Source organism: Cucumis sativus, chromosome 4, assembly GCF_000004075.3.
Source record: "Cucumis sativus cultivar 9930 chromosome 4, Cucumber_9930_V3, whole genome shotgun sequence".
NCBI lineage: Eukaryota > Viridiplantae > Streptophyta > Magnoliopsida > Cucurbitales > Cucurbitaceae > Cucumis > Cucumis sativus.
In genome coordinates this window covers 22,673,951-22,686,911 of record NC_026658.2, presented here as the reverse complement: position 1 = coordinate 22,686,911, position 12,961 = coordinate 22,673,951, and the positions used below count along the sequence as shown (strand labels likewise).

General features: G+C 35.0%; 2 protein-coding genes across 3 annotated transcripts; one reads left to right on the top strand and one right to left on the bottom strand.

Annotated features, from left to right (window-relative positions):
- Positions 1–477: 477 nt before the first annotated feature.
- LOC101206888 (N-acetyl-D-glucosamine kinase) lies at positions 478–5,900 on the top strand. The gene is given in 7 exon segments (XM_031883752.1): positions 478–850; positions 1,299–1,446; positions 1,941–2,132; positions 2,524–2,652; positions 3,389–3,558; positions 4,634–4,764; positions 5,462–5,900. Coding segments are annotated over 7 exon segments (1,053 nt in total). The 5' UTR covers positions 478–642; the 3' UTR covers positions 5,537–5,900.
- A 627-nt stretch (positions 5,901–6,527) lies between these two features.
- On the bottom strand, positions 6,528–11,339 carry LOC101209066 (pentatricopeptide repeat-containing protein At3g59040). 2 transcript variants are annotated; one of them, XM_004149483.3, is made up of 7 exons: positions 11,147–11,312; positions 10,256–10,568; positions 9,177–9,467; positions 8,540–8,788; positions 7,888–8,012; positions 7,441–7,539; positions 6,528–7,312 (listed from the first exon to the last, which is right to left on the bottom strand). In XM_004149483.3, the coding sequence occupies exons 1-7, from the start codon at positions 11,200–11,202 to the stop codon at positions 6,703–6,705; spliced, it is 1,743 nt and encodes a 580-aa protein (XP_004149531.1). In that variant the 5' UTR covers positions 11,203–11,312; the 3' UTR covers positions 6,528–6,702. The 2 variants fall into 2 exon arrangements, with proteins under 2 accessions (XP_004149531.1, XP_031740588.1); XM_031884728.1 differs by lacking the exon at positions 10,256–10,568 and having other exon boundaries at positions 11,147–11,339.
- Positions 11,340–12,961: the final 1,622 nt, after the last annotated feature.

Sequence of the window (12,961 nt, the reverse complement as noted above, 5' to 3'; positions counted from 1 at the left end):
ACTCGTGGCACCCAATTTAAAACCAAGAAAGACAAATATGGAATTGAAAAAAAAAACATTGGTGTTATTTTTTTTTGTTAAATTAAATATTGTGGGTTTTGTTCTCTAGATGTAAATTAATGTAAAATAAATTAAATAACAATGAATATTTTAACTCTTTAAAAAGAAAACATTAAAGATAAAAAAAATTGCAAAAAAGGACCAAGTTTAATGCAAAATTGGGAAAATGCCAACACGAATATTACAAAAATTCCCCTCAAAATCGGTTTATTATTTATTACTACTCGAACCAAATGTCTGTCCTAAAAAAACTTTAGTCGATGGCTCATTTGCCGCCCGAATCACAGTCTAACAAAATTTTGTCTTCAATCATAAACCGATTTCTTTGGCAAACAAATTCAAGAAGAAAATGAATTATGAACAGTTTCAATTCTACTTCGAATTTCTGTCTTCTTCTCTTTGTCGCTTCGTGTTCGTCCCCATCCCTTGCTCTCGCTATCTCTTTACTCTAAATTATTGTAAATTTTCTGTATATATGATCATGAAGTTTTGGTGTTTTGATTGCGAGAGCCAATTTTTCTTGTATTTTTTTAAAATTTTAATTCAATTCGTTACTGTTTTGCTCTTGATCGAGGCGCAGAGATGAAGAGGTGCAGAAATGACGAGCTGTGGGATTTTGAGCATGAGATTCTTGGTGGAGATGATATTATACTTGGAATCGATGGCGGTACTACTTCAACTGTTTGTGTTTGTATCGGTCTCTCTGATCCTAGAGTTGTTTCTCCTTCAATGTCTTGTCCTATGCTCGCTCGTGTTGTTGGTGGCTGCTCAAATCATAATAGTGTTGGCGGTATGTTACTATCTTTGTGATTTCTCTCGGTTCTAGCTATGTTTTCCGCTTTTGTAGCGTCGATTTGGTGCATGATTTGACTTTACTGCTTTAAAACAAGTAAAAGTTTAAGATGTTTGAAGAGTTCATTTGAAATCCCGATCCGGTTTTGTTAGTTAACTGGGCATTTCTTTTTCGCCAATTTTTTGCCCTGAGGGCGTCTGCTAAAATATTGACTGTTTTCTGCAAGATTTTGTAATTTTTTTCCCATCAAATTCCAGATTTTATTACCTTCTTTCGTTGTTTGTTGGCACCTTCATTGTATTGTATTTCCTCGTTCTTTTGTTGCATGGAAGTATCAAATTTAAGTGTTTGGTGTTCGTGTTGGACTCTACTGTAAGCATGCCTGATTGCATCCTTGATCATGAATTTGAATGGTAAAAGTATGATAACTCGCTGTCATCTCTAGAAACTGCTGCGAGGGAAACACTGGAGCAAGTTATGGCGGAGGCACTTTCAAAGTCTGGTTCAATTCGATCTTCAGTTCGAGCTGTCTGCCTAGCTGTTTCTGGGGTCAACCACCCAACGGATCAACAAAGAATTTTGGATTGGCTTAGGTAAAACTTCTAGTAAATCCGTGGAGTTTTAAAATTAATTTTTCGGTTGGTTTGTTTCTTTGTAATTATACTTCAACAATTGAAGAGTGAGTGAGTATTTCTCTAAGTAGCTTCTTCAATGGGATTTAATAACACGTTGGAATGGACTAAAAATGCACATAAGCTCTACAAGACTTATCATGAACCGCAATTGACATCTTGCTTACTAACGAAGCTAATTGACCTCCTGCCATCATAATGCTTCCTTGATGTTGATGATGGTATCATGACTTGGACGCATTCATGCCTGGAAAATGACATTAGATACTTGCTTGAAATTTTCTTGGGCCGCTGAAGATTTTCTTTTACTAATTAGTGAAACCTTTGTTCAGAATAAATAGTCTGCTTGTGACTTGTTTTAGTAAAGAGGGTTTTGAGGTGCACAAGACTATGACTTGCAAATTCCTCTGTTTACCAAGATTGATAATCTGTTTGTTCTGATTTATGATGAACAGGGATATTTTTCCCTGCCACGTAAACCTATATGTTCAAAATGATGCTGTGGCGGCTCTTGCAAGTGGCACTATGGGAAAGCTTCATGGATGCGTTTTAATTGCTGGAACTGGAACAATTGCTTATGGATTCACTGAGGATGGCCGTGAAGCTAGAGCTGCTGGTGCAGGACCAATCTTAGGTGATTGGGGAAGGTGGATTTTTCATTTTGTTCTCTAATATTGTCTTTCACACACACAAATCGTTGGAAGTCTGGGTTAGGTTGATGTAAACAACACTTAGGCATAATTGTTGAGTGTGATATAGGAGACCCTGGTGTATTTTTTAGATTTTCTGATGAGCCTTTGATACTATGAGTATGAGGAGTTTAAACACACCCCATTGCCTCTTACCCCTTACTCTAACATCTTGGCTGAAGGTTGATACTGGGAACAATTTGTTTCTGGCGCTTAATTTTATTATTATTATTTTTTTCTTTTTCATATAAAGAGGGATGAACAGACCCAATATATTTGAACTTTTAATTCTTGAACTTTTGCACCTCTGTTTGATTGTTATTTTAATCTACTGTTTATGTTATTCCAGTGGATATGGGATAGCTGCACAGGCGTTAACTGCAATAATTAGGGCTCATGATGGATGAGGTCCTCATACAAAGCTTACTTATAGCATTTTGAAGACACTCGACCTTTCTTCCCCAGATGAACTAATAGGGTATGTATTTTAAATACTAAGATTGCAGTTTGTAGTATAAGTCTAATGCTTATCTGTTCATTGTTTTGCACGGTCAAAAAATAAATGGACTCTGTTACAATTCCCCTTCATGTGCAAATAAGTACGTTTTGTTTCCATACCCATTAGAGGTGGGGACTTTGAATGAGATTCATTCAATAATGATGTTGTATATGCGATCCCCGGCCCCCGGGAGGATTTTAATTCAGGAGGGAAACAAGTGTACAATTTTAAATGTGTAACCTTTTGCATACGGTTCTTCCCTCATTTGCACCCATTTAGCTAGGCATGCAAATGAAAAGGAAGTCTTGCTTCGAGAAAGTGAATTTTTCCTAATATCACGTTTTTCTTAATAAAATAGAAAACAAATATATTTTAGGCTGTTAGCTGTGATGCTTTCTTCCACTCAACTATAGAGCTTTCTTGTTATAAAATAAGTATTCGAGGATTGGTCAGTTCTTATTTCACGAGTCATATCATTGTAATATGACATTTTACAGAGGCAAGTATTTACGAGATACTAAAAAAATTCATTAATTTCTATTATGAAATGTTCATTTGGTAAGAGTTGATCAACAGAATATTCCACTTTCTTAGTTAGAATCCTGTCTAGGGAAGTAACTGCGTTTTAGATGTATACATAGGTAAAGCCGTGTGCAATGAAAAATGCAAGCACGGTTTGGGGAGGGATTTTTTTTACTAACAATATTAATATCAGGTGGACATATGCGGATCCATCATGGGCGCGAATTGCTGCTCTTGTTCCAGTTGTTGTAGCATGTGCTGAGGCAGGTGATGAGGTTGCTAACAACATCCTCCTCGATTCAGTTGAAGAGCTGGCTTTGAGTGTGAGAGCTGTAATTCAAAGACTCGGCCTAGCTGGTGAAGGTATGGAATCAAACAGTCATTCATTATTTATTAAGATCCATTTCCTTTTCATGCACTGCATTTATATCAGAATTAACCATTTATTACGCTTTACTTTTGTGTCCATTTGATCCACTTATTATAATTGATGTGCATTATAATGTGACTGCATGTATGAGAGGAAGTTACATTTCGATTCACTTATGATGGGGTTGTAGTATTTTGTAATCAACAGACAATAAACCCTGTACTTTTCTACAAGTACTCCAAGCTTCTTCTGGCGAAATGTCATAAAGTCTAAAATGCCCCTAACCTGAATTTTCGTCCCATGACCACTTGCAACTAGCGACTAATATTTTCTCCATTGTGAGATTCAAAATTTGATAAAGCCCAACGTGTGACCTTTGTTGATGAACACGTCTTGCTCTAGATCAATTTTCGTGTTCTACCAAAATTGTGAAATTCATCCCTCTACTTTTGAAAAGTGAGCTCCCAGAAAAGCCCCACTAGGCCTCTCTCTTCTAATGAAGCACCTAGGGCTAGTGGTGTGTCTTGTTTCCTAAGCCACTTGTAATTTAGAACTTTTTTAGTCTATTTAGTTTTGTTATTTTTTTTAGGGAATATCACTATCTTATTATTCTGCACATGCATTTATTTTTCATATGTAAAAAATCTAGTACACCTTACCCAAGAAAAAGAAAAAAAAAAAAAAAGAAGCCGTTGGCCTTTCTTTTCCACTCACACTTAAAAGCTCCAGAAGACTACGCTTTGGTGCATCTTACACGTTTAAAAACACCGTTGATGCTTATTATTTTTGAGCTAGGACAAGCCGTCATAGTATATTGTTGATAGGGCCTTGTTATTTTGGATCATTTGCCCGATGCTTAATAAATCCTCAGTCTTTACTGGTCGAGAGTCAAGTTTGTTTCTCATTCAGCATCTTGAATATGGTGAATCAAAATTCTGTGTTGCAGCCATACTATTCCGTACTAACTTTTCCCCTTAAGATCTCTGCCTATTCTTGCTTTCAATAATAATTTAATTACACTTGATTTGCGATCTTCTTCATCTGTTTGAGTTACAATCCCTTGTACAGATGGACAAGAGGCATTTCCTCTCGTTATGGTTGGTGGTGTCCTCGAAGCAAAAAGGAGGTGGGATATAGCAAAAAAAGTCATAAATTCCATATCCAAAGAATATCCAGGGATTCTTCCTGTTTGGCCTAAGGTAAGCCTATTTTACACTCTTTACTGCATGTTCTTGCAATTATGGTTTCTGTTTTATTTTACTTTTTAAAGTTATGTGAATTCATTTACTAATTAATAGTGGACTACTAATAATAACAAATTAAGAAAATGATAACTCTTTTCTAGATACCCTAGTTTTCTTTAACTCACAATTGAAGAGAAGCAACTGGTGCCTAAGAGCCTGTTTATTTTAACTCTTTTATTAAAAACTGAAAAAAATAAACTTTGAGAGGGTAGTGGGGGCGAGGAGTGGAGTTGCGAACTCCATGGAGTTATGAAGTCTAGAAAATTGTAAACTTCTGAGGTATCATAGTGTATGAAGTTAATAAGATTTAAAATTGATGTTTTTATTAGTGGGACTCACAAACTTCTCGGACCAAACAAGGATTGGAGTTCATTACTCCATTTTCCGCAACCTCCTACTTCCAAAATCCTTGGGTCAAACATCCTCGGAAAGTGTTTCAAAAACTATTTTGAGTAGTTGCAAAACACTTCAATTCTTTTCAAAATTAAACATTCGAAAAGTTAAATTAAACACACCCTAAATTCAAGTTAAATTATGAATTATGGCAACAAATTGTACTCTTATCCCTCATCGGTTGTCTAGCATGAGAATCAGAAAGCGAAAGCAATCCCTGCGTTTCTTACTGTTTCAAAATTTTCATTTTTCTTAACAGGTGGAGCCTGCACTTGGCGCAGCGTTGCTGGCCTGGAACTTTTTAAGCAAGGATTATCAACAGGAAGGAATATAGAAGGTGTTCATTAGCTCGATGAGAAAGAACTGATGAACATGAACTGTACAGTTTCATTGTCAGACCAAACTTAATTAGGAATGTTGGAAAGATAAGGTAGAAACTTGAAGCAGTCTTAGCTATGTATTAATGTCTTGAGGTCTTCATTGTTTTAGTTTAGCGCCTTCATGTTAAGGTAATATATTTTTTTGGTTTAAAGTATGAAGGTAAGCACACATTGTGCATTTATAGTGCCATGTAGTTCTATTTTAGTTATGGCTATCTCTGTGGATCATTGCGATCCAATTACATGCTTGTGTTGTGAACTTTACATGGTGGGAAAATCTAATTGAATGCAAGCATTTTTGTTCCTTGAAAGTCAAAACATTGGGATAAAGTTTGGATGGTTTCTATATAAATTGTACGTAAACTAACCATCATGAATTGATCTAATAGTAAAAAAGTAGAGATAGTTTCAATAAATAACTTATAGACCATGGATTCAATCCATAATGACGATTTACCTGTAAATTAATTTACTACGAGTTGTTTTCTTGAGATTAAAATATTGTAGAGTTAGGTGGTTTGTTTCGTGAGATTAGTTAATATGTGTGTGTGAATTGTACATTGTTAATTGAAAGTATCCATCAAACACGTTAAGTCATGAATTGATGAATGTAAATTTAATATTATATTAACACTATAACAAAACTTTATTTATTTAAAAAAATGAACGGCTAGAAGGATTGAATCAAAGTTGATAGCATATTGATACTTGTTGAATTATATTCATTTTTAGTTTAGAAAATATACCTTCTACGTGCACACATGGATACCATTGAATGTAACAGTTGATCAAAGTAGTATTTTCTATCCTATATTATAGGAAAATTTTCTAGTGCAACCACATTGGAATTTTTTTTTCTTTAATATTATAGAGTCAAATAATAACAGTTCTAATAAAATGAGATTTAGACTAACCAAACAAGAATCTACTAGAGAGACTAAAGAATATGAGAAAAATGAATATATTACAACAAAAATGCCCATCAAAGTTCCACAGTTGTGTACCAAAAAAGAGGGTAAGTGCTTTTCTGCAGCTCAAATTTCTCCACCTAAGTAATTTTTGCATTACAATATACCAAACTAGAGAGTAAACAAACTGAAGACTGAAGTAATATATAACATTAGCAAATCTTAGCGCATAAACCCTCCAAATTTTGCTCCAAGTTTTGTTGATGAATGCCATTTAAAATAATTTTCTCATCTCTTTGGTTAGTGTGAGGAATTACGTCATCTGCATAATCTAATTCATCTTCTTCTTCTTCCTCATCATCAGCAATAGACCTGGAAAACTTACCACCTCTTTGAGGACTGCTACTCTGACTCGAATACCCGACTAGTTGATTCGCTTCATCAAGCTCTTCCGCTGTTTTTGCCAAAGATAACAGGATATTTTTTGCTTTTTGATCAGGCCGAAGGCCACAAGATTCAATTTCATTGAACCAAATAACAGCACTACCAAAATCTTTGTTCTTTCCATATGCATCCATGATTGTCGTCAAAATCGTCTGATTCACACGTATACCATTGACCTTCATTTCTTCATATCTTTTAATCATCTTTTCGAGATTATTTATTTTAGCATATCCTTTGATCAATGTACCATAAGTAACAACATTGGGTCTAAAACCGTCTTGTTTCAGTCGTCTAAAAAAATTTTCAGCTCCCTCCATGTCAGATGCATTAACATAAGCTGATAACATGGTTGTATAAGAGCAAATGTCTGGACTGCATCTGCAACAAACAAACGATGAAGGAAATCCGTTACCGGAAATACAAGCAAAAAGAACGAAATGTGCAGCCAAAAAGGAATGGTAAAATAACATTTTTTGTGCAGGAACCATTAAAGCAGTTTATAATACCTGTCTCTTTTCATACTCTTGAATACGATCTTAGCTTGCTCGACCATTCCAGAGATTGCAAATGCATCGAGCAAAATATTATAAGCTTTGTGTGTTGGTCTGAAAAATAGCAGGCGTAAAAGTTATCAATGCATGAGTATTTTGGCTTACTTTTCATCACTTCGTTCAGCCACGCTCGGTGTTGTGTAAAGTGAATATGGACCAAAATAGCAACATGAAACTAATATATGTACACTCTAACGACAGATACCAACACAAATACTCATAGGTTGGAGTACACTAAACTTGAATAAAACTTTATACTTTGCTAAATATGATAAAACCATCAAGTAGCCACAACATCTACTCGGGAATATCTTTCTCAGCGATTTTTATTTTTATATATTTATATATATTTCCAATCAGATACTGTATGTGCTAAAAGAAAGAAGTGTCGAGGGGAAGTACCTGATACCAGCATCAAGCATTTCCTCAAAAACTGCTAGTGCTTCTTCCTCTCTTCTAGCTTTACCATAAGCACTTATGAGTAAAGCATAGCTGACAACATCTGGCTGAAGTCCAGCTCTTTGCATCTACAGTTTGGGAATTTGAATTAAAAAATCTGAGCGTCTCGTTGACAAGGAATAGGAAACAAACATAAATATTAGTTGGCATTGAAAACATTGCGGAAGCAAAAACAGTCTCACAAAATTCAAACTATAACACAGCTGCTAATATCCTTGTGATGCAACGAAAGCAAGCAAATATTTGATATCAGATCCTTATAATCTGGACTTTACCAATATTTATTACATCATTCGATCAATTATCAATTCAAACAATCCAGAAAATGTCTCAGTTACACACATGCCTACTGAACCACTTGGCTATTGCCTCAAAAGAATAAAATTAAAAAGAAACTACAGGACAACTTTCACAAAATTCTCATAAATTAGCGAAATGCAGCGCATACTCCTAAAATCAGTGGCTCAGAAAGAATACTGCTCAAACCTACAGGACAACTTTCTCATACAATTTATTGCACCAGAAACTCTTCGAACTTACATTCACATAAAAATAATATCGGCAAGTAGCACAACGTCCAACCATACTGGCTTACCTGATCATATATCTTTGAGACCTCTTTGTAGTTAGTTTCAAAAGACATCAAACTATTATAAGTAACTGTAGTCTGGGGAACTCCACGTGCTGCCATTTCCGCAAATACTTTACGAGCCTTTTCATAATTCCCAGCCTTCTTGAACATGTAAATTATCATGTGGAACATCTTTTGGTCTGGTTTCAACACTGGCTTTTCCTTGTTCAAGAGGGAGTCAAAGAGTTCCTCAGCTTCCTTGAATTTAGATCCCTACAGTACTGCCTCATCATTTTGTGAACCACAACAAACAAACCAAGAACAGCATACATTTGAAGATAACGTAGGCTTGGAAGAAGGAAACCAGTTAGAAAACAACATAATAAAATCTCCAGATTGGGATCGGTTTTGTTTTGGGTCAATATCTTTATATGGAGAGTTTCTATTTCAAGTACCATTCCACTATAATTACTCCGCATTGGAACATAAGATCCAAAAGCACATACAGTTACAAAAGCCAAAAATTTGGCATCAAAATTTCACAGTGGTTAAGAACATAATTGATTTTCTAGAGGGTAATCAAACTGAAGGATTGGCCTGATAAAAAAAAAAAGGAATATCTCGGAAAGGCATTAAATAAGTATATGTTTGAGATTAGTACCTCAACAAAAGTTTTTAGCATTATTTGATAGGTCAGTGCAGAGGGTTCAGGACCACCAGATTGCATCCTTCTAAAGATTGCTTCGGCATTATTATACCTGCGACCTCTTCCATATGCTTCCATGAGAGCAGTATGAGAAACAACATTTGGGGCATAACCCTTCTTATTCATCAAGTTTAGAACTTTTTCTGCACGATTGAAGTCCCCTAGCTTGCCATAAGCTGTAATAAGCATCACGAAATCCATTTCACTAAAGTTCCACCAGCTTTGGGTCCGGAGCCATTCAAGAATCTATAAGACAGTTGAAAAACATGAATTTGAATAATCAGCACATCTGCAGATTGGAAATTGCAAGGCAAAGGACTTAAGAATAGGAAGAGAATTAGGTCATTTACTCACAAATAGTAATTCAATTGACCAAATTGAGTGGCTAGATAATTCTTACTAACACACCTAGAGTTCAAATTCATACAGACAACTACAGATTACCAATGCATCGACCTTATGTAGAAGATACTTTTTTGACGTTATGACGGCCATGCAAGAAAGAGAAACACATCCTGTAACTGAAAATATTTGGTATTCATGTCGGAGTTGTTCAAATGCACATTGCGATGAACAATTTTTAGATGAAAGTACGTGAAGAATTCGGCATCATATATCTGATCCAAGATATATATAATATCATGAAAAATGGATACAAATTTTTGGCTGCTACTTAGTATTGGCAATAGGTTTGAAAAAGTATCTAAAAATAGCAAATTTAGATATATGTACCCTGTCGAAGGAAGGAACCATGGCATATATGTTTGGAATACATTCCATTTTCAGAGAGTTAAAAAAGCACTATCTTGTTGAAAGGTTTGGGAATAGCATTTGAATTGTTTCACAAACATTAGTGCAGAAAATAGATTAAATGGTGCCTTGCATTTTTTTAAACTGGACTGCATTTTTGTACCCCTTCAAGTCTACTTTCAGGCAACCGGCCATAATAAATTCTTTTATTTTCTCCCTATAAAGAACAAAAATTGCCAGAACACAAGAAAATATCAAATCATGCAAATGTCTATGCTCTGTACCTCACTGACTAGGTTCCATTTTTTTAGTTGTTTAAACCTAACCAAGGTGCCCAGCACCAAGTCCTTTGGAATAGCCTCATTTTTAATCCTTTCGCTTCGAAGTACAGAAACAGCAGACCCTGTCTCCTCTATTTCATTCATCAATCTCCTCCAATTCTTCTGCTCTGCCTCGTCGGCTTCATCCTTAAATACTTCCAATTTCTTCCTTTTCTGTAAGAACTTTCTTGGTGTCAACATACCCATACAGGTAACCACCAATTTTCGACGTACATTAACGTTGGAACTAATAGAATGTGTTTGTGCTTGCAATTTACTGAAATAAGAACAACAGAGCACACCCAATAATCATTATAGTAGATCAAAATTAGTCTAGACATCTGCCCAAATGCAACAACAGCAAAGAAAAAAAGAACAGTGCATAGTTGTCCTTTTCCCCCTATTTTCGTATTTAGGTGATGAACTAGAACTTTGCACATATACCCAATGGAAATTACTATCTCTAGCCCTGATTGAACCCTAAAGAACCTTGAAAACCAACGTTTCCCCAGAAGTACTAAAACCCCATCAGAAATCATGCAGAACTTGAACATTCCATAAATAAACTACTTTCGACTTCCGTAAGTGAAACAATCTGATAACAACAAAAAGTTCTCCAACGAGATAGTACGAGACAACAAATCATTAAGTACAGCACAGACCATTATGATAGAAACCCATTAAACATAGAGTATAAATGCAGTACAGCACAAAATGAAAATATAAAAAACTCGACATCCAAGCGTTCGAACTCCATGGAATTGCAAGTAATTTCAGACAAAAACAAATGGGAAAAAATGCGAAAAATGAACGGGGATTGAGGGGTTTAAGGGAATAAGAAAAATTAAGCAAAACCTCCAATTGGGTAAAGGAGCTGAAACAACAGGCTTCAGAATTAGAGTTTGAGGCATCTGAGAAAGCTCTAGTTTGAACAAAAATGGCTGTCTTCGTCCTTTCGGCGCTTGATGATATTTTTGAGTTCATGCAGATAATCGGTTTTGAATCTTATCCATTTATATTATTACTGTTTTTCTGTCCTTCATTTCAACGAATGACGAACGGTCGGTTAAATTAGAGGAAAAAAAAACTTCAAACTATGGTGACATTTGAAGTTGGTAGTTTATTTCACAATCCTTAGGTAGGCTTTTTTTAATTACAAATTCACAATTTTTTTTCCAATGTGCACAAATTCTAAACAAGCATATGGATGAAAATAAAGGGAGGTGATCTCTGTGAATCATGCACGTTGGTATCTCTTTATTGATGTGGTGTTGAACCAAGTCTATTATTCGATGTCTATGTTAGTGTAAAAAAAGTGGAGCTATTTATATCGTTTGTTCTCTTACTCTCACTTGGGATATGTATAATATTAATATTAAGCGATGTTAGAGTTAGTGTAACTTTCGAGATGAATTCAATTATTTCTCTTTTAGTGAAATGAGATGAGCATGACTAGAGGCTTATAAGTCATTGGACTTTCCCTTTCATGACATTCGAACTATACACAAGCTTCAAGATGCTTTTGGATGTGAGTTTTACCACATGAAACCCTCAATAATACACATTATCTTTTTTTTTCTTCTTTCAATCTCGCATCACTTGTTATTGGTGATTTTGGGCCTAGGAAGAAAACCAAAAAATAACATAAATGCTTAACACTAAAATCATAATAAATATAATCATAATTTTTCAAAGCTCGAGACACAAGATATGACTCGAAGAGGCTAAAGTAAGGCCAAGGAAGTTTGAGAGGCAATTCAATTGACCTAAATGTCCTCCTTGACCAAGGTGGTCTTATGTGTCCGTCTTCGAGATCGACTTCTTGCATGCCTTTGCTTTTCTCCTCTTATTTAGTTAGACTTTGTCTTTACTAGCCCAATACCAAAATGCATTAGGAAAAGTCATGGGTTCATATCATATGAATGCATCATCATTGCTTAGCACAACTTCCTATCCCAAAAGTTTACTTTGATTCTTTGTCAAAATTTGATTTAAGCATCAAAACTTCCGTGAAATGTATCTACTTCTTACAAATAAATTAGGAATTTAAAAAAAATTAGGAAAATCCCAAATTTCTCCACTTTCTTTGGATTTCTCTCAAATGTATCTACTTTTTACCACTACACCAAATGCCACTATTTATAGGCAACTTGGTGGTAAAGAGGAGGTGACATTACTTACCACTAAGATTAACATAGTATTGGATGTTTAAAGAGATGGCACATATTGGACATTAAGGGTGCGTTTGGGGGAGTAAATGAGTTATGAGAGAAAAGGATTATAATAATATAGTGTTATGATAATATGTGTTTGAGGTTAAGGTTATTATTGGTAGTGTTATGGTAATATGTGTTTGGGGAATGAATATGAATGGTAATGTTATGATAATCCGTGTTTGAGAAAAATATTATGATAATATACGTTTGGGGGAAGGGTTATAATGATGATGTTATTATAACATATGTTTGGGGGAAGAGTTATGAGTATAGTATTAAAATAAGATGAAGTAGGAAAATTTGTAGGGTCATGAAAATATGAAGTAGGATAGTTTATAGGGTTATTTAACCCTAATCCTATAAAAAATGGAAACCCTTTGCCCAAACCCTTTGCCCAAACAAGGTTTAGGCTATAATCCTTTTCCTAATCTCATGAATCCTCACTCCAAACACA